The sequence below is a fragment of the Mytilus trossulus genome, chromosome 11 (genome assembly GCF_036588685.1).
Source record: "Mytilus trossulus isolate FHL-02 chromosome 11, PNRI_Mtr1.1.1.hap1, whole genome shotgun sequence".
Lineage (NCBI taxonomy): Eukaryota > Metazoa > Mollusca > Bivalvia > Mytilida > Mytilidae > Mytilus > Mytilus trossulus.
This window is the reverse complement of record NC_086383.1, coordinates 13,677,042-13,699,195: the sequence shown is the minus strand read 5'-3', so window position 1 is coordinate 13,699,195 and position 22,154 is coordinate 13,677,042. Positions and strand designations below refer to the sequence as shown.

The 22,154-nt window shown below is 33.1% G+C and overlaps 1 protein-coding gene and 1 long non-coding RNA gene across 2 annotated transcripts in view; both read left to right on the top strand.

Moving 5' to 3' along the window:
• LOC134691623 (uncharacterized) overlaps positions 1 to 22,154 on the top strand; it is a 270,467-nt gene that overhangs the window by 42,750 nt on the left and 205,563 nt on the right. The gene's annotated exons all lie outside the window — the stretch shown is intronic.
• Positions 19,505 to 22,154, top strand: part of LOC134690755 (ras-related C3 botulinum toxin substrate 1-like) — a 187,036-nt gene continuing 184,386 nt past the window's right edge. Inside the window, exons 1-2 of the mRNA XM_063550810.1 lie at positions 19,505 to 19,696; positions 20,511 to 20,679. Coding sequence (XP_063406880.1) covers positions 19,514 to 19,696; positions 20,511 to 20,679 — 352 coding nt within the window. The 5' untranslated portion in view covers positions 19,505 to 19,513. The remainder of the gene's footprint in view (positions 19,697 to 20,510; positions 20,680 to 22,154) is intronic.

Below are 22,154 nucleotides of genomic sequence, written 5' to 3'. Positions count from 1 at the left end.
ACACTGCAAAGAACTAGAGCAAATAAGATCTCAATACTGCTCAAAAATCGAACAGACAATGGATGAAATTGATACGTCAGCATACAAGAAGATCATACAACAAGGGAATTTACTGCAGCTCATTATAGACTGTACTAGCAAGGACATAAACTGTTACCCAACTGTGTATGAAAAGATAGAAACTCTGGCTAGAAATATGTGTTATGAGATGCACTTGCTGCGCACAAAAAGGATAAAAAACTTGATCACAAGTACAGTATAAGTAAACTTTTTTTAAATTGTTCCTTACAAATAGTATATCATCCAACTATTTTACGACTTATACGTATTTAAAAATAAATCTTCCCTATAAAATTGTAAGATATCAGTTATAATTTAAAAGAGTAATGACAAGATCTCCATATAGAAATTAAACGATGAAGAAAATTTTGGTACATATTAAAGCTTAAATTTTGTTCAAACCCCAACCTTTCTACATAAGTCTTACAAGGAAAAATTTCCATTATTATTCCTGATGTATATATAGCACTTTCAACCAATAATTATAAGTAATTTAATTTTTTTACCATTTTAATTCTTGTAAATACATGCATATGCAGTTGTTTCTTAACATTTTCCTACACCCTAGCACATATAAATTATTTTATTTTTTAAATGTTTCCCTATGTTTTAAGGTGTACATAGTTGCTCAAACTATACCCTTTGGGTAGTGCCCCACATTTAATGGAGGAATATACAAGAAACTGAACTGTTACTAAGTGGTTACTCTATTTTGTAAAAAATGAAATACTTCCTTTCTTGGATTGGATGTTGAACTGAAAAAGAAACATGCATATACATATATTACCTATTTAAAACTTGCAAAACGCAAAAAAATATATTTCCTTTAATATTCGAACGACTAAAAGACGATATATATATATATACACATATGTTTGTGGCACAACATCCTGTCCACAAGTTAACAATTTTTTTTTCTTTCTGTGACGTATTAAATTTATATTAGAATCCATTTTGTTACATCTTGTGATCAATTTTATTTGGCAATCGGCAATGGCAGTCAGCAGGGTTAAAGAACATCAGTTGTTCGACCTGTTAGTCAAACGCGTTTTGTTTAAATATACTTTTTCACTCTTTTGGTCTTTTGGAAAATGTTGTTTGTGCTGTTTTTAGACCCTTCTACAACGAAATTTGTTTGACATGCACACGTATAAAAATTGCGGTTTTTATCCAACGCAGTCATAGGTTTGAACGTAGTTTTCAATTTAGACTCGTTTATATTTTTTGTTTGGGCATGTATCATATTTTCCCTCCGGTTTATATGATCCGTTCATCCTATATATTGACTCTTAAAATTCAAGAGTTAATCTAAAAATGAGGGTACTTTCTCTAAAAATGAGGGTACTTTCTCTAAAAATGAGGGTACTTTTTATATGGCCTTCCAAATACCGTTTCGATCCCTAACATCACTGAAGAGACATTTATTGTCGAAATCCGGATATGGTGTACTAAAGAAATATTGACACCGAATGTTTGTGGCACAACATCCTGTCCACAAGTTAACAAATTTTTTTTCTTTCTGTGACGTATTAAATTTATATTAGAATCCATTTTGTTACATCTTGTGATCAATTTTATTTGGCAATCGGCAATGGCAGTCAGCAGGGTTAAAGAACATCAGTTGTTCGACCTGTTAGTCAAACGCGTTTTGTTTAAATATACTTTTTCACTCTTTTGGTCTTTTGGAAAATGTTGTTTGTGCTGTTTTTAGACCCTTCTACAACGAAATTTGTTTGACATGCACACGTATAAAAATTGCGGTTTTTATCCAACGCAGTCATAGGTTTGAACGTAGTTTTCAATTTAGACTCGTTTATATTTTTTGTTTGGGCATGTATCATATTTTCCCTCCGGTTTATATGATCCGTTCATCCTATATATTGACTCTTAAAATTCAAGAGTTAATCTAAAAATGAGGGTACTTTCTCTAAAAATGAGGGTACTTTCTCTAAAAATGAGGGTACTTTTTATATGGCCTTCCAAATACCGTTTCGATCCCTAACATCACTGAAGAGACATTTATTGTCGAAATCCGGATATGGTGTACTAAAGAAATATTGACACCGAATGTTTGTGGCACAACATCCTGTCCACAAGTTAACAAATTTTTTTTCTTTCTGTGACGTATTAAATTTATATTAGAATCCATTTTGTTACATCTTGTGATCAATTTTATTTGGCAATCGGCAATGGCAGTCAGCAGGGTTAAAGAACATCAGTTGTTCGACCTGTTAGTCAAACGCGTTTTGTTTAAATATACTTTTTCACTCTTTTGGTCTTTTGGAAAATGTTGTTTGTGCTGTTTTTAGACCCTTCTACAACGAAATTTGTTTGACATGCACACGTATAAAAATTGCGGTTTTTATCCAACGCAGTCATAGGTTTGAACGTAGTTTTCAATTTAGACTCGTTTATATTTTTTGTTTGGGCATGTATCATATTTTCCCTCCGGTTTATATGATCCGTTCATCCTATATATTGACTCTTAAAATTCAAGAGTTAATCTAAAAATGAGGGTACTTTCTCTAAAAATGAGGGTACTTTCTCTAAAAATGAGGGTACTTTTTATATGGCCTTCCAAATACCGTTTCGATCCCTAACATCACTGAAGAGACATTTATTGTCGAAATCCGGATATGGTGTACTAAAGAAATATTGACACCGAATGTTTGTGGCACAACATCCTGTCCACAAGTTAACAAATTTTTTTTCTTTCTGTGACGTATTAAATTTATATTAGAATCCATTTTGTTACATCTTGTGATCAATTTTATTTGGCAATCGGCAATGGCAGTCAGCAGGGTTAAAGAACATCAGTTGTTCGACCTGTTAGTCAAACGCGTTTTGTTTAAATATACTTTTTCACTCTTTTGGTCTTTTGGAAAATGTTGTTTGTGCTGTTTTTAGACCCTTCTACAACGAAATTTGTTTGACATGCACACGTATAAAAATTGCGGTTTTTATCCAACGCAGTCATAGGTTTGAACGTAGTTTTCAATTTAGACTCGTTTATATTTTTTGTTTGGGCATGTATCATATTTTCCCTCCGGTTTATATGATCCGTTCATCCTATATATTGACTCTTAAAATTCAAGAGTTAATCTAAAAATGAGGGTACTTTCTCTAAAAATGAGGGTACTTTCTCTAAAAATGAGGGTACTTTTTATATGGCCTTCCAAATACCGTTTCGATCCCTAACATCACTGAAGAGACATTTATTGTCGAAATCCGGATATGGTGTACTAAAGAAATATTGACACCGAATGTTTGTGGCACAACATCCTGTCCACAAGTTAACAAATTTTTTTTCTTTCTGTGACGTATTAAATTTATATTAGAATCCATTTTGTTACATCTTGTGATCAATTTTATTTGGCAATCGGCAATGGCAGTCAGCAGGGTTAAAGAACATCAGTTGTTCGACCTGTTAGTCAAACGCGTTTTGTTTAAATATACTTTTTCACTCTTTTGGTCTTTTGGAAAATGTTGTTTGTGCTGTTTTTAGACCCTTCTACAACGAAATTTGTTTGACATGCACACGTATAAAAATTGCGGTTTTTATCCAACGCAGTCATAGGTTTGAACGTAGTTTTCAATTTAGACTCGTTTATATTTTTTGTTTGGGCATGTATCATATTTTCCCTCCGGTTTATATGATCCGTTCATCCTATATATTGACTCTTAAAATTCAAGAGTTAATCTAAAAATGAGGGTACTTTCTCTAAAAATGAGGGTACTTTCTCTAAAAATGAGGGTACTTTTTATATGGCCTTCCAAATACCGTTTCGATCCCTAACATCACTGAAGAGACATTTATTGTCGAAATCCGGATATGGTGTACTAAAGAAATATTGACACCGAATGTTTGTGGCACAACATCCTGTCCACAAGTTAACAATTTTTTTTTCTTTCTGTGACGTATTAAATTTATATTAGAATCCATTTTGTTACATCTTGTGATCAATTTTATTTGGCAATCGGCAATGGCAGTCAGCAGGGTTAAAGAACATCAGTTGTTCGACCTGTTAGTCAAACGCGTTTTGTTTAAATATACTTTTTCACTCTTTTGGTCTTTTGGAAAATGTTGTTTGTGCTGTTTTTAGACCCTTCTACAACGAAATTTGTTTGACATGCACACGTATAAAAATTGCGGTTTTTATCCAACGCAGTCATAGGTTTGAACGTAGTTTTCAATTTAGACTCGTTTATATTTTTTGTTTGGGCATGTATCATATTTTCCCTCCGGTTTATATGATCCGTTCATCCTATATATTGACTCTTAAAATTCAAGAGTTAATCTAAAAATGAGGGTACTTTCTCTAAAAATGAGGGTACTTTCTCTAAAAATGAGGGTACTTTTTATATGGCCTTCCAAATACCGTTTCGATCCCTAACATCACTGAAGAGACATGTATTGTCGAAATCCGGATATGGTGTACTAAAGAAATATTGACACCGAATGTTTGTGGCACAACATCCTGTCCACAAGTTAACAAATTTTTTTTCTTTCTGTGACGTATTAAATTTATATTAGAATCCATTTTGTTACATCTTGTGATCAATTTTATTTGGCAATCGGCAATGGCAGTCAGCAGGGTTAAAGAACATCAGTTGTTCGACCTGTTAGTCAAACGCGTTTTGTTTAAATATACTTTTTCACTCTTTTGGTCTTTTGGAAAATGTTGTTTGTGCTGTTTTTAGACCCTTCTACAACGAAATTTGTTTGACATGCACACGTATAAAAATTGCGGTTTTTATCCAACGCAGTCATAGGTTTGAACGTAGTTTTCAATTTAGACTCGTTTATATTTTTTGTTTGGGCATGTATCATATTTTCCCTCCGGTTTATATGATCCGTTCATCCTATATATTGACTCTTAAAATTCAAGAGTTAATCTAAAAATGAGGGTACTTTCTCTAAAAATGAGGGTACTTTCTCTAAAAATGAGGGTACTTTTTATATGGCCTTCCAAATACCGTTTCGATCCCTAACATCACTGAAGAGACATTTATTGTCGAAATCCGGATATGGTGTACTAAAGAAATATTGACACCGAATGTTTGTGGCACAACATCCTGTCCACAAGTTAACAATTTTTTTTTCTTTCTGTGACGTATTAAATTTATATTAGAATCCATTTTGTTACATCTTGTGATCAATTTTATTTGGCAATCGGCAATGGCAGTCAGCAGGGTTAAAGAACATCAGTTGTTCGACCTGTTAGTCAAACGCGTTTTGTTTAAATATACTTTTTCACTCTTTTGGTCTTTTGGAAAATGTTGTTTGTGCTGTTTTTAGACCCTTCTACAACGAAATTTGTTTGACATGCACACGTATAAAAATTGCGGTTTTTATCCAACGCAGTCATAGGTTTGAACGTAGTTTTCAATTTAGACTCGTTTATATTTTTTGTTTGGGCATGTATCATATTTTCCCTCCGGTTTATATGATCCGTTCATCCTATATATTGACTCTTAAAATTCAAGAGTTAATCTAAAAATGAGGGTACTTTCTCTAAAAATGAGGGTACTTTCTCTAAAAATGAGGGTACTTTTTATATGGCCTTCCAAATACCGTTTCGATCCCTAACATCACTGAAGAGACATTTATTGTCGAAATCCGGATATGGTGTACTAAAGAAATATTGACACCGAATGTTTGTGGCACAACATCCTGTCCACAAGTTAACAAATTTTTTTTCTTTCTGTGACGTATTAAATTTATATTAGAATCCATTTTGTTACATCTTGTGATCAATTTTATTTGGCAATCGGCAATGGCAGTCAGCAGGGTTAAAGAACATCAGTTGTTCGACCTGTTAGTCAAACGCGTTTTGTTTAAATATACTTTTTCACTCTTTTGGTCTTTTGGAAAATGTTGTTTGTGCTGTTTTTAGACCCTTCTACAACGAAATTTGTTTGACATGCACACGTATAAAAATTGCGGTTTTTATCCAACGCAGTCATAGGTTTGAACGTAGTTTTCAATTTAGACTCGTTTATACACATATATATATATATATATATATATATATATGTTCCAGACCGTATGAGTATTTGGACCGTACGTGTTTTTGAAGAAAAAGAAAAACGTGTCCGCTTTCATACTCCAAATCTCTCATAAAAAAGGAAAAACGATCGTACCTTAATATAATTTCTTTCGAAAGATTACAGGTAAATGTTAAATTCGATTACACAGTGTCCATGTATTTTTGTTTGTTACCAGACTTTACCTGACATTATACAATCTTACATAATAATACCTATGTGGTTTAGTATTAATGAGGATGTTTGTCAATTGCAATATACAGTAATAAATAACAACCATGTCATAGCTTATTTTGTTCAAAAGTTAATGAAATAATTGTGACATAACATAATTAATCGAATCATTAGAATAAACAAAATATTAAACTTTCGAAAATAAAACAAAAGTTCACTAATTATAACTTATATGAGGACCAACAAAACTAGAAAGTAAGCCAGAAAGTCACAGGACAAAAAGTCACAATTCATTTTTTCTGATATTTTCTTTGAATAAAAAACGCTTATTTCTACAAAAATATTTTAGTATTTTTCTTGAACTATTGTAAATAAACCAACCTTGAAAACAAAATGTATCAAAAGCATATCAAAGATGATCAAATGATTATTAAAAAAACAAAATGCCAAAGTGGCTTCAGTTGGCACTTAAATGGCTTCAAGGTGACAAGAACTCTTTCTTTTGCATTATTAAATTAAAATAAATCTTCATTTTTCAAGTATAATGACACATTTCCTAAACCTTTATATGAATATATGTATTAAAAAGTAATCATTTCAAGATATTTCTCTTACATATTCAAACAATTGTCAACAGATTATTTGTGACTTTTGTCCTGTGACTGTTAGGTGACTTTTCGTCCTGTGACTTTCTGTCCGTTTACCAAAAAGTAGATAGGGCTCCCTGATCTGTTTTTGGGATTGTGGTCTATTATAGATAAGAACTGTCACAAACGGCTCCATAGGGTAGACTCAATTCGAGTAAATGATAGCTAAAATAAATAAATTTATAGGAACATAGCCCCCTATGACTTTTTTCAAAGCGCTTTTAGAACTATAGGACATGGTTTTTTTTAACTAAGAACATGCATTTGCGTTTATCAAACATGTCGTATCTTCGGAAAAGTCATAGGAATCGTCTCATTTATCAAATGGACTCTTAGAAGTAGTTTCAGTTTAACAATGTTGAAAACTTAATCGTTCTATTCTATAACATAAAATAAAATATGGAAAGGGTTTCAGTCAAGAGTGAGACTCCTTAATTCCTAAAAATGGGAACTCTATATACTTCATACAATCCTATTCCTAAAAGTCAAACTGTTATTTGTTTTAAATCACTGAACGAAAATGATCTTAAATTAAAACATAATTATTTAATGTAATCAATTATAACTGTTTAAACCAAAACAACTTGAAGAACTAAAATATACGTACTGTATTCTATCTTTGTTCACTCGTTGACGATATTCCATTACTAATCATCTTTTTGCTGGATGAAATACTGTCGCTCTGTCGAAGTTCAATTGCAAAACTACACAGTACTTTTTTTTAACCAAAGTATTATGATTAAACCGATCAAAATACCTACATTGAAAGACTTGTTCCATGTCCTTTAAAGGATTTCTGAGATACCCGTATATTAGAGATAGAGGACCGGCCTATTGCATTTCTGCATGGTTTCGAATTCTAGATATCATGTGTTATTATATTATTTCTCACTGAACCTACATTTACTAGAAGTATTTTAAAATTATAAGCGAATTAAAACTGAAAACATACCGTAATCTGTCATAATAAATAAATTGAAGTGCAATCAGCAAAAGGTTGATATATGCAACATATTTTTCGCGTTTATGTTACATTATTTATCAAATAGCACTAACGATATTTTTTCTATTATTAATTGATGTTTCATAGGTTTGAAGGCTGTACAGATATGATACATAAACAAGCCTAAACAACGTTCAATCCTATGATTGCTTTGGATTTTGTTTTAAACATGTGCATGCAAAACAATTTTCTTGGTAGAGGGGTCTAAATACAGCACAAACAACGTTTTTTAAAACGACCGAACAGTGAACAACTATATTTTGACAAAACGCATTTGACTGACAGGTCGAACAAAGGATGTTAATCCTATGTTCAGTATTTTAGTACTTGATTCAATATAGTAACAATTTTTTCATTTTTTTTTGTTCTAAAACTTGTACTTTATTATATCAAGATTTGTTTGTTTTTGTTTTTGTGAGGGTGAGAAAACAAAGTAAACTTGAAGTAGTTGAAAACCATACAAACATACACATGTCCGAAATATATGCCCTGGGAACATTATATCTATATCAATATATTTGTTCCTGATATGCCATAATATAGATAGCAAAACATAACCAATTAATCAACTGACATGGATATAGTATTGTTTTGTAATTCCAAAATGTTTTAAATCAAAATATAAATAAAATAGATAATTTGCTTCGGTTTAAAACCTATGCGGTATGGGCTTTGTTGTGCGCCGTACGGTGACCTATAGTTGTTAATTTTTGTGTCATGATGGTCTCCTGTGGACAGTTGTCTCATTGGCAATCCTACCACATCGTCTTTTTTTATATGTGTCTGTGTGTGGAACAAAAATACAGGAACCAAAACAATTTGGAAAGGGGAACTTCTAATTGTCCTTCTAATTAGCTTATCATCAAACGTCTTTAAATTTTGCTCACAGGAATCTTTACTCTACAATCATTTTGGTACCAACGAAACAAACACAGAAATATGATAGAAGCTCCTCATGACATATCATTTCCCTTGCGTAACTATGTTTTATACTAATAATTTGTTCAGATTTCTCATGCCTCACTGCGTAGGCCTCAAAATATATATATACTATACATTGACCACTGTTATACTAGTTCCAATCTATATATAATTCTTAAAAATAGCAAACGGCGAAAATCCAATTTCAAACAAAAAGAAATATATATTAATATGACATGGAATGAAGTTTAGTGATATATAATCGCCATCGTGGCGGTATGAGCATGCGTTTACGACTTTTCCTTCCATAGACATATAGGTTGAAAAATCACAAATGTTCATGTAAAATTGTTACCAATTAGATAATTGGTTATTTTGATACATTTCCATGTCTTTATATGAATTGGTAAAACAGTAAACAGTAAGTAAGAATTTTTTGTTATAGTGACATGTGTAATATATCAGTTCAGTAAAGTTCAAAATATATATTACATACACAACAAGTGTGGACACAGATGAGTGTGGATAGTATGTTTGGAGGTGTGACAGTGTTTTATATGAAAAATAGTGCGGTGACAGAAGTGTAAAAAATCGTCTAGTTAGCGAGTTTAATCTCCCCGAATAACACACGGCTAAAAATGGTCTTAACTTAAAGACAAATGTATCTTCTTTACTTTTTGCCCTGTCGTCAGAAGTTCGTATGGTCACATTTTTCTAAAAAGTCGTTTTAATGACTAGTAGTATATTAAAATATTTCAACCCCCCTTCTTCAAAATGATAATTTGAACATGTTTGTTTACATTTAATTGATATATTTTTTTCTCAAGTTATTATCATATGTCGAACTATTATGTTCAGTATTTTTTTTTATTTTAATTTAATAATTTAACTTAATTTTTACTGTTTAAAATTGAGGTAATTTTATTTGAAAATTCAGACACAAACTAAAGTTTCTTCTTTATAGTAATATCAAAAAAATATCTAATAATATTGTAACCATAAAGTACTTTATAAAACAAGTTACTGATAAAAATTTCGGACCCTAAATATGCCTTTATAATGTATTTTTTTGTTATAAAACATCAAATATATACTTTGTCAGAAAATTGTTACTGTAAAAAACTAAATAATTGGCGGATAGTTTCAGTCAAAATTCCGCGACATGTACGAATCGTCAAGTCCTAAGAAAAGACGAAAGTCGTCAAATTTTATGCATTGCTTAATATGCCAAAAACCATCGACTGAACGTTTGAGTCAATTCACAAGTATAGGTAAGTCGACTTTTGTTTCTGCAATGAATAAAAGATTGGATGAGGTGTACAGCAGGTTCTAGATGAATTTGGTTCATTTGATACTTGTGCATTTGAAGAAATGCAGGCAGTTTACCATCGGTCCTGCTACAAAAGTTACACAAGTAAACATAAGTGTTCCCCCTTTAAGAGTGATGAAGCTACTTGTCTGACATATAATGACGACAGACAATTATCGGACTGTTGCCCCTCAGTTTCCGGGGTTTGCACGCGTTCTAGAATGCAATCGTTAGACTGGAGCTCTTGTATTTTTTGTTGCAAGAAAACCTTAAAGAAAGATCAAAAACTACGCAAGTTTCAATCAGATGAGCGTATTAAGAATGTTTTATCCGTGGCGCAAAGCAATGACGATGATTTAAAAGTTGAGATTATTTCCCATTAATCTTTTAAACTTCAAGCACTTTATCATTTTGGTTGCATTACAAAAGTGTTTGCTAAAATCAAAAATTCAAACATCTGAACACGTTGAAGCAGACATCTCACATCACGATACTGCTTTTACAAATTTTATATTGGCTATTGACTATGATTTAATGGTGGAGAAAAAAGCATTCCTTCTGACAACGTTACTTGATAAATACAGATCTTTCCTGCCTCCTAATTCTAATCTAAAATATTCTACTTGGAAGTTGCAGTCTAAACTCATTGATTTTTATAGGAACTCAGTTGTCATACAAACACAACAGGGTCAGGGTAAGTCTAACATCATATTCAGTAGCAACATAACTATTAGTATATATCATTTTATTCTGGTATCACCTAAGTTGGACAAAGGTATACAGAAATGGAGATGCCATATCAGCTGCTAGCCAACTAAAAACTGACCTCAAAATCTCAGAAATGCAGGCATCAATGTAAACTTTAATAGACACAATGCTATCCAGACATTTGATCAACAACTGTATGCAATTGCTCAGCAAGTAAAGTGGGCTTTGCCAACAACATTTGACTGCCATGTCTTAAGAATGGTTGGATTTCACACATTATCGTGTTTTATTGCTGCAATTGGTAAATTATGGGGCGATGTTAGTCTTCGTGATTTGTTAGTTGATTCATCTGTGTATGCTGCTGCAACTGTGGATCAGATGTTATGCGGTAAACAGTTTAACCGTGCAGTAAAAGGCCTTACATTAGTTTACGAGGCAATTTGCTCTTTGTGGTTTGGTGCATTCTTTCGTTGGCTTAATGATAAGATTGAAAAACTTCCAGAAAATACATTGACCTTTTTTCCTCGTTCATTTTAATGTTTCAGGCAGGGAAAACTGTAGAAGCCAAACATTTTGCTGAGGTGAAAGTATTTTTTGAAACAAATATTTTGCCTTTGACTGAAGAGTTCCGGATTTGTGGTTGTGCAAATTCCCCCACATTTTTGTTCTTGAACATGTTTTTGGAAGCCATTTAAATACTTGTACAGAATGTTAGATCAGAAAGAGAGGGAAATTGGTCCCTTCACTTAAGCTCTACTGCTGCAATGTTGCCCTATATATATGTTACAAATAGGATCAACTACTCAAGATGACTACCTGTCTACCTGCTAGATATGCTATCATTACCACTAGATGTAGAATTACCATTTCAACGAGGTGAGTTTTCGATACGCCAGAAGCCTGGAAAGTTCAACGGAGTATGGAGTGACATGGCAACTGAAAAGTCTGTCATAAAAGATTCTAAAGGTTGTGGTGCCATCAGTGGCATAACACGACAAAAGCCAGCCGTGATGAGATGGTCATTAACTCGACATGTGCTTGCAGACTTTACGTCAGAAATAAAAACTCGGTCTGGTTGCATCAATGACAAAAGCGTTGAGGATGACTAGGTTAAGCCAACAGCTTTGATTCGAGATGAAAAACAAGTTCAGAAAATTTTAGACCATGTTCTAGAAAAAAATGACTGACCCGTTTGCCAAAGAACTCCACCCACCATCACTAATAAACATTTCTACTGGAATCCACACTTCAAAAGACAAACAGGCCTCTTTGACGTCAGCTGATGATGATGGTAACACAATGGCAAAATCATTTATTGAAGGGGCTTTTTGTGAAGGCAAGGTTCGTAGTTTCTTTGGTTCTATCCCTCGGTCAAAGTTAAAATCATTTGAGGACCTAACGAAAAAAACAAAAATGAAATGTAGAACTGGTGAGATTTTGAATTTTTCATATCAATCCTGAACTTGTGTTCCGTCTGTTGAAAAGGTGTTGTCATTTCCGATTGAACCAATCCCTGCAGCCCTTTTTCATGATGATGGAACCATGAGAAAATCATGTAAAGCCGATCTTTGCCCTCAACTCGAAAACGAGACATCATATTGTAACTCTCTCCCTAACTTCGATAAATCGCTTACCGTTTTGATAAGGGATGGGATGGCTCTTATCCAGTGTATCAATGCTAAAAATTTGAAAACTTTTTTGACATTGGGACAGAGATCGTTCAATCGCAGCTCCGCAGCTTTTCAAAAGCGTCTTCCGTTGTTGATGTTTTTGACAGATATGACGTCAACTTTCTATCAAAGCCGCGGAACGTGATCGTAGATCACACTTTACAGCAAAGGTTTTCCAAATAATCGAAGGTCGATCCCTTCCAGACTGGAAAAAGTTTTTATCTTCTAACGAAAATAAGCAAGCATTGCTCCAGTTTCTTGGTAGTTTTATAGTTGGTTACCACACAAAAAATCTTAATGCACTAGTAAATAATAATTAATTTACGTTAGCTGGAACTTTTTCCGATCTTCAAATCGTGAAACGCATTTGTGATAAAACTGTCAAAGACTGTGGTGATCTTTACAGTACGCATGAAGAAGCTGATACTCGTATGATTTTGCACGCAATCTATGCTGATACAGCTGTAAGCAGTTTAGTAGTGGTAACTTGAAAGGCAGGATCATAGTGAAATCCCCTGACACGAATGTTATAGTTCTTTGTGTCCATTATTTTTCTTCTATTAAAAACACAACAGAACTATGGTTTGAACCAGGAACTGTAACGAGCACCAAAGATGCAAGACGTTTTATACCTATACATGAACTATGCAATTCTTTGAATTCCATCGTTAGTCAATGCTTACCTGCAGTGCATGCAATTTCAGGATGTGACACCACATCTGCAATGTTTGGTATAGGTACAATAACGGTTTTAAAAAATGCTGAAGCAGGTGTGTTGTGAAGTGTTCGATTTAGTAAACCTGGCAAACTGTGATGTTGAGGAATCTGTTTCAGTTGCAAGAAAGTTCGTTGCTATGCTGTATGACCAAAAGGGTAAATTCAAAAACCTTCATAGTGACCTCAATAAAACTAGCGACAGCTAAAGATGCGTCTCTGGCCAAGCCCCCCCCCCCTGTGAATTAACATTTACACAACATTTGCTTCGAGCATCCTTGCAGACAAGCATATGGATGTCATCGCACCTCCCAAAACCACCTATTAGATCTCCGTTAAATTTTGGATGGATTGATAAGGATGGTTTGAAGCCTGTGTTTTTCGAGGGACAAATGTCCTCGGACTTCCTACAAGACCTTGTTTGTATGTGTAAAGGAAAATCTGTATGCTCAAAAGAATGTGTTTGCTTTGAGCAGAACCTTTCATGTACAGACCTGTGTCCTTGCCAGGCAAGTGAAATGTGTAAAAATATTAATACACGTCTTGTGATTGTTGGTGAAAATGAAGATGACGGAGATAACGCGTAACTGTGTTGCTTGTTGCACTAGCTGGTACACAAAGTTTCAAGTTCTAGGAGGGTTGGCGTGCCTCCAAAATAATTAATCCCCGCCACATTCTGTATGTGCCTGTCTCAAGTCCTGAGCCTGTTATGCAGTGGTTGTTGTTTCTTTCTATATGCTATACTTGTGTGTGTTTTCTCAATTTATTTTGTTCATTTATTAGATGTTACATCATTCGTATACATTTGTTGTTTGGGAAATTGAAGACAAAGCAGTATAGGTTTCAATCATTGTTGAAGGCAGTACGGTGACACATAAGTATTAACTAATGAACTAGTGTCAGATGGTAATTTTTGGAGAGAAGTCTCGTTAACAATCATACCAAATCTTATTTTTTATATAGAATACCTTTGAAGATTGTGGTACGTAGCCAAGGAAAAAAGGGGGGTTACAGATACAAGAACAATCATGTTATAGACAAGAACAAGAGAATGATACAGAGCAGATAATACTTTGAAAGCCGCAATAATTGTGAAATAACAGAAGCAACATTACAAGTATTCTATTGAAAAAACAGAACCATCCGCAAAAATTATTTGAGGTCATATTTGACTGTAGTGTATTATTGCTTTGCTTTGATACCACACCCTACATGTATATGATAGTTTAAAAAATAATTTGGAAGTACTGTCCTTCATGACTCTTGATTTAATCTGAAATTGAGAATATTTATAAAGCTACAGTGCTCTAAAGTTTTTATGAGTTGAAAACTGGATTTTTGCAGTTGTGTTAATAAAAAGTCGTTTACTCTGCTGGTGGACTATTAGTCCCCGAGGGTATCACCAGCCCAGTAGCCAGTACTTCGGTACTGGCATGAAAATACGGATTTTTTGTGTTATTAAAATTTGCTGTTACAAAATGATAGAAATTATTATAAATTAAGGAATGTATCTCCCTCGTGCAAAGCTCTGATTCCTTTCACGGATTTGGCTATACTTTTTTGACCTTTTGGATTATAGCTCTTCATCTTTTATATAAGCTTTGGATTTCAATGTTTTGGCAACGAGCATCACTGAAGAGACATGTATTGTCGAAATGCGCATCTGGTGCAAGAAAATTGGTACCGTTAATCTTATTACGGACATTTTTTATAACAAAAATTGTTATGATTAATTTTTGTGTATAAAAACATTTCTAAAGCTAAAACTGTATCGTTTATATTTAGGTAGAGATTAGAAATAGAAACAAATTTCAAAATTGAAACCCTTCAAAATTTTCACAGATTGGTACATATGACCTTTGACCTCAATTAAAAAATATTGTGACCATATTACATGTAAGTATTGACGACAGGCATAATGTTATAGCGCAAGGTTTCTTCTTTCAAATGATATATTATATAGATGTGTGTTCGGTGGGGAGGTTAAAGTAAAAAAAAATCTTCCTTTAGTCACCGCACTAAAAAGGAGTTTTGCGTTTTTCCTATATGGTGTTATTTTTGTGTTAACTGAGACACTAATTGCATTAATTACCAAATGATTACGATAGAATATGTCATTTTGTAGCTAGAAGAGCAACACATAAAAGGTTAATTTTTTCATGTATTTTTTAATGCATTTCTTAAATGGAAGATGATATCTGAAAACATGATATAAGGAGCCAGTAATTCAGTGGTTGACGTTTGTTTATGTGTTACATTTTTTAAAAAAAAAATTTATAAAGATAAGGCTGTTTTCTCGTTTGAATTGTTTTACATTGTCATTTCGGGGCCTTCTATAGCTGACAATGCGATATGAGCTTCGATCATTGTTATAGGCCATGCAGTGACATGTAGTAATAATTGTGTCATTTGGTCTCTTGTAGGAAATTGTCTCATTGGTAATCATACCACGTCTTCATGTATTCGTATGGTTCTATTATATAACTTTGTGATGGATCATCAATATTAATAGTAAAACATTTTGCTAAATTGTCGAATTGTTATTCAAATTAGAAGATTAAATTTTTTTAGTAATGACAATGCCTGATATCATGCTTGGGCAAGATGAGCTAGAAAGAAAAGCAAAACAAGTTTTAACCAATATGAAAATGATATCACCAACAGAACCTGCGTGAGCATGCTTCAAAGACTCATAACTGCTTCAAAGACTCATAACTGCTTCAAAGGAAACTGAGAAATTTTGCATACACAATAAAATACACACGACCAATTGGGTCTATAAGTCACTTTAAAATCATAAAACGTATTTCTTTTATCACGGATTTCAAACAAAATAATGAAAAAAATAAATATATAATTATATTTTTATAAAAACAATCATTGCGTTTCCCTCGGTTTTAGTTTGTTACCCCGCTTTTGTTTTTTGTCCATGGATTTATGAGTTTCGAACAGCGGTATACTACTGTTGCCTTTATTCATTGGGGTTTCTGTAATCAACATCAATGTGAAATCATAATGCTTAAGGAATAACGCCAGATTACAATGCAGCCAATGAAAATAACGTGTTATAATGAAAGATACATCTACTGTAATCATTTCTTCATGGCAATGGTGTAACCTTTGTTATATATTATGTAAGATGTTGTAAGATTGTCAATGACTACATGTTATCCTCTGTATGTTGTCGCAAGGCCCTCAACAATGAGTCAGATTCATGTTTTGTTTCATTGTGGACATTTACGACACCCTTATTTGAAAGAGAGACATTTTAGAAGTAATACCGATCCCAGAATTATTTAGCGATTTAAAAAAAGTTTAAAAAAAATATAGATATCATTTTTGAACCAGAACAACAACGAAATGTTAATTTTAATCTTTGACCCAACTGATGTTCCGAGTTTAATTTCCATAGTCATCACGACCTCTATACTCAACAAAGAATTTATATTGAATGTGAAAGAAGTGAAGAAAGTGCTTCGTGATAAATGTACTGACCCATTAAAGGGCATTTGAAGTATACAAATACAAGAAAGATATATTTAATTTGAATACCAAATATTCATATCTCTCTCTTATCTAGTTGTTATAAATTTAAAATTGAATATTTCTTTCTTATTCGTGTCACTTTTTAATATATCATCACAGGAACAAGCTATTGGAATCATATTTAACGTATACCTCTTATGAAAATACTACACATATTTGCCACTGCACGAACTCATCTTTAACTGAATTTTAATTTCAAGCACTGAGAAGGACTTCATTCTGCTATTTTTACGAATGTTTCCTTGATTTTGATTTTAACGTTCTCCTGAAACACAAAGAGGCCATACAAATGTGCTCCGGAATATTCAGGAATGGACGGCAATTTCAAAATTGGGCATGATAAGTGAGTCCGGAATATTCCGGAGTGGTCGGAGTCCGGAGCCGAGGTAACTCCGGACTATTCCGGAGTAAGGGAATCGGGATTCTCGTCGAGGTCCGGAATATTCCGGAGTGATCCGGACACTTCCGGAGTGGTTCGGACAATTCCGGAGTGAGGGGGTCGGGATTCACCTGGGTCCGGAATATTCCGGAGTGGTCTGAACAAATCCGGAGTGGGGGAACGGGGATTCAGACGGAGGGAGGATCCCCTTATATTTTAGAAAAATGATTTTATATGTATACATTTACATGATACAGCAGGTAAGACAAAATATTTTCATTTCATTTGAATTTAAACAATATACTGTATGCCGAAGTGCAATGTTACAAAGTATACAAATGGGTATGCCCACATTTATAACTTGGCAAATAACCAACTTAACTCTAAGACGTTACCAATCAGTTTTTAAAGGACTACATCTGTGTCATAATTTTATATGCAATATATTTTACTTTTAATTTCCAATAACTATTTAAGGTAATATTTAGATGCCTACACCTAACATTGAATTGCATCTGCTTTGTATTAAACATAGGAAATAACAAGGTCTCAAGTACTGTATCTTGTGAAACACCTGCTTTATATGTTCCATATATTGACTTTGATTTTTTTAGTAGCACTGTCTGTTTCCTATTACTTACATAATATTCAATTAAGCCCAAGGATTTGTCTTTCGTGTCACGTTTTTTTTTTATGTTTGGCGTCATCTGCCAATCTATTGACAACTGGAATAGGGGGATAGTAAATCCTTCATGTTTTCTTTTTGTTTATATTGTATTCCCCAATTTTCATATAATATGATATATGAAGCTAGCCATTTTTTATTGGTGTTTGCCTCTTGTTAATAAACAGCTGCGCAACGTGCCCATGATACGCCTTTAGTTCGTTTTGTATGTGAAGTTTTATACAATTATAACTAAATAACTTTAAAATAAATTTTGATCATCACCTAAAAGTATACAGATCTTTAAAATACTTTAACTAAGAAGTGTGTAAAGTTTTAGGCAATAATCATAAATCTTTTTTGAGATCAGTCGTGACATTACCCCCCCCCCCCCCCTATATTTTTCTTAACAAACCATTAAATATCTATAAAATATTTTTTTTGAATCATCAACAGAGAGTATGCATATCTATAGATTAATATAACCAAGAAGTGTTGAAAGTTTTTAGCAGTTATCATAAATCATTTTTGAGATACAGTGCGACATGTGACCCCCCCCCCCCCCTTTTTTACGCTCAGTACCTAAACTTAAATTTTGAATCATCACAAAAAAGTGGTAAAATCTATGAAGAAATAGAAAATGTCAAGGGAAAAAAACACACAAACAAGACCAACAAGAATATCACACGAATTAAAAATAAACACGCTACACTGAAAACAAATTAAGTATCCAGAACCCTGATAAACCACAGGATAAAAAACGGTGTACATGGAGGATTTTTGTTTTTTATTCACTATTTGACTGAGAGTCAAACCCACCCGGGGGGGGGGGGGGGTAACTTCCAATTATTAGGTATACGGTGGATGTGCCAAAAATATTGGTCATAATTTTGCGAGATTTTATATAAGAATAACCCTCCTTTTTAATGACATCCTATATTAAAATGCTTTTACGTTTGAAAACTGTAAATTGATTTGGGGTATAATCTACATATCATATAAATATGCTATTGAGAATCTTACATAATAAATGGTCAATTATTAATCTCACCTTTTAAATAAGTTCCCAAACGAACCCGGAAATTTGTCTCCTGATTTGATCTTCAATAACGTTTTAACTTCATATTTTAAATATTGTATATAAGTATAGGTCATTATCTCTTAAATATTTATATAAGAATAGGTACTAAATTTCAGTGAATGTTATATAACAATGGGTACGTTTTTTGAGGCAAAAATGGCACCCCCCCTACCATAAATATATCGAAGTTACCCACCCCCACCCCCCACCCCCCCCCCCCCCCCCGTGGTCAAACCGGCCACTTCATTTTCATCTTTGGTTGTCATGGTATATCGTCTGTATATGGGAATGTGACTTTTAAATTACTCTGACATTACATCTTATTTATTTACGGAAGCACTAGATATAAGAAAGATTAGGTATGAGCGCCAATTCACAATGAGACAACTATCTATCCAAGTCATAAAAGTATACCATTATAGGTCAATTTGAAAGTTCGGTCATCAAAACGGAGCCTAATTGACTCAGATTGAACAACAAAATATGAAGGGTCACCAAAAATGACTAGTGTGAAACCATTCAAATGGGAAAACCAACCATCTAATATATAACAGAACTTTTGTTACATTTTAGTCTTGCCTTGGGTGCTATGGAGGATAAGAAAGTGATTGTTACCGGAGACAGTGGTGTTGGAAAAACATGTCTTCTTATTTCCTACATCACCAACGCTTTCCCAAGGGAATATGTTCCTACCGTGTTTGACAACTACACTGCAAATGTAATGGTGGACGGAAAGTCATATAGATTAGGACTTTGGGATACTGCTGGACAGGTAACAGTACTGTAGACAGAAACTATATTTCTGTTTTATGATTACATTTAGTCTTTGTGACGGTCTGCATTTTCGGGGTCTTCATTTATTTTGACTTTAATTGTTAGGCTATTATTTTTATTCTTTATAATTAACACTATTCTCTATTGTTTATATTTTATTTAACATGCTATTATTCGCTATTTTACTTTTATTTATGTCTGTTTTGATAAACGTAAATAGAAGTTATATTTGAAAGGGACAAAAGCTGTAAAATTCATCGATTTGACTCAAATTCTCATATTTGATTTATAACACACAAAAATGTATATTTTAATCATAAGAATTGGAAAAAAAATTACAAAGCATGGGCTTGATAATATGTATCAGTGTTTTATCTGTGTTTTAGTTTAGACGCCATCTAATTAACCATCGCGGTGACCTTTTAAGACGGCACATAACCCGACAAAACATAAATCTAGATATGAATAGATAGCGAACTCGTGCCATTGGATTTTTCTAGGTCTGTATTTCATTAATAGCTGACACCTATTTCATGCGTAGCCCACTCTAGATAAGGGGTTAAATTAAAGGTCACATAAATACGGATTCAGTAAGGTAGCATTTTTCTTAAGTTATTTTGACAAAAATATATAAACTTGCTGATAAAAACGAATTATCATTTCACTTTTGCACTTTCATTTATGATTGAACAAAAAAAAAAGTATTCTAATTGTATTTATGTCTCGTAAGTAATGCACATTTAAGACTTTTGTTGGTAAAACATTTCAGGAAAAATATGAGAGTTAAGAAGCTTATATGTTTTACATTGCAGGAGGACTTTGATAGATTAAGACCTTTGTCGTATCCACAGACAGATGTTGTTCTACTGTGCTTCTCTATCAACGACAGATCATCCTTGGACAACATAGAAAAGAAATGGATACCGGAAATAAAGCATAATCTACCAAATGTAGCTAAAATGTTAGTTGGTTGTAAAACAGGTAATAATTCTCCAGCACACCTCTATTCTACCGGCAATAATAAATGTAAAAAGTTTTATACTTTTTCTTTTAAATTAAAGAATTCGTGCGGACCTTTGATTCACAACGAACAGCACCTACAAAAATAGTTAGCATTTCATAATCTTAGCACAAAACAGCACCGTCAAAATGAGTCAGTATAACACCATCTTAGCCTCAAACAACACCGTCAAAATGAGTCAGCATTACATTATCTTAGCCTAAAAGTGCACCGTCAAAATAAGTAAGCATTACATCATCTCACCCTCACACAGCACCGTCAATCTGAGTCAGCATTATTTAATCTCAGCCTCAAACAGCACCGTCAAAATAAGTCGCATAAATCATTTTAGCCTAAAACAACACCTAAGTTCAGACCTGTTTCGGAAGTTCACGTTGCTCAATCGTTATATATCTGTCAACTTACGTAGTTTGTTTTAAGTCTGATCATTATTGACTATCTTTTCTTTTTTTAACATGTTTTATGTTTCTTTTTTTGAACAGCGATTTTGTTTACTGTTTTCCTTTTTTGGCCTGTTTATTTTAGAGATTAAAGGTTATAAAAGAGTCGTATTAACGAATTACGTTGACATGGATTGTATTCATTTAACATATTTCAGATATAAGAGATTCAAGTAAAGACACATGTATAAGTAAAGAGGAGGCAGAGTCTGTTGCCAGTGATCACAGAATGACATATTATGAAACAAGTGCAATTAATAAGAAAGGATTGAAGTCGTGTTTTGATAATGCTGTAAGTAAGGGCATACAAACAGTTACGAGAAGGTAATAACGTTGCAAACGCATTTTTTTCCGCGACGTCAAACTGTGACATAACGAAAAAAGATGCATTTTTTTATGATTAAATGCTTCAACTTGAAAACGAGTAAATACATTGTAGACCCCTCTTTTTTTAAATGGCATTAGGTTTGATTACGTATGAAAAAATTCTGAACCAATTTTAAGGAAAAAGTCAACATTAAAACGTTTAAAAATTTAGATTTGATAAATACAAAATGAAATATGCCGCAAAAAAGCCGTTTTTTCCTGACTTCCTGAATCTTTGTTAAAATTAGTTATTTCCAAAGAAATGTTGTACATATCTAAAGCATATTTATGTAAAGAAGATTTTCATTATGTTTGTACAAAACTCCGCCTGTGTTTATCTGTTGAAATAAAAATGTTACATTTGATTTAAAGATATTGTATGCATATTGAACAGCGGTATACTATTGTTACCTTGACATGTTTGAGTAAATAATAAAATACACAACGCTGTATCACATGGTTATGTTTATAGATCGTCTAATTGTGCTGTCCTTTATTTCTGTATTATTTCTGTTTTGGTAACTACTATTAATATTTTAAAACCGCATTTTAACAGTGTTTTCTCTATACTTTTTAGCTCACCTGGACTAACGGGCCAAGTGAGCTTTTTTCATCACTTTGCGTCTGTC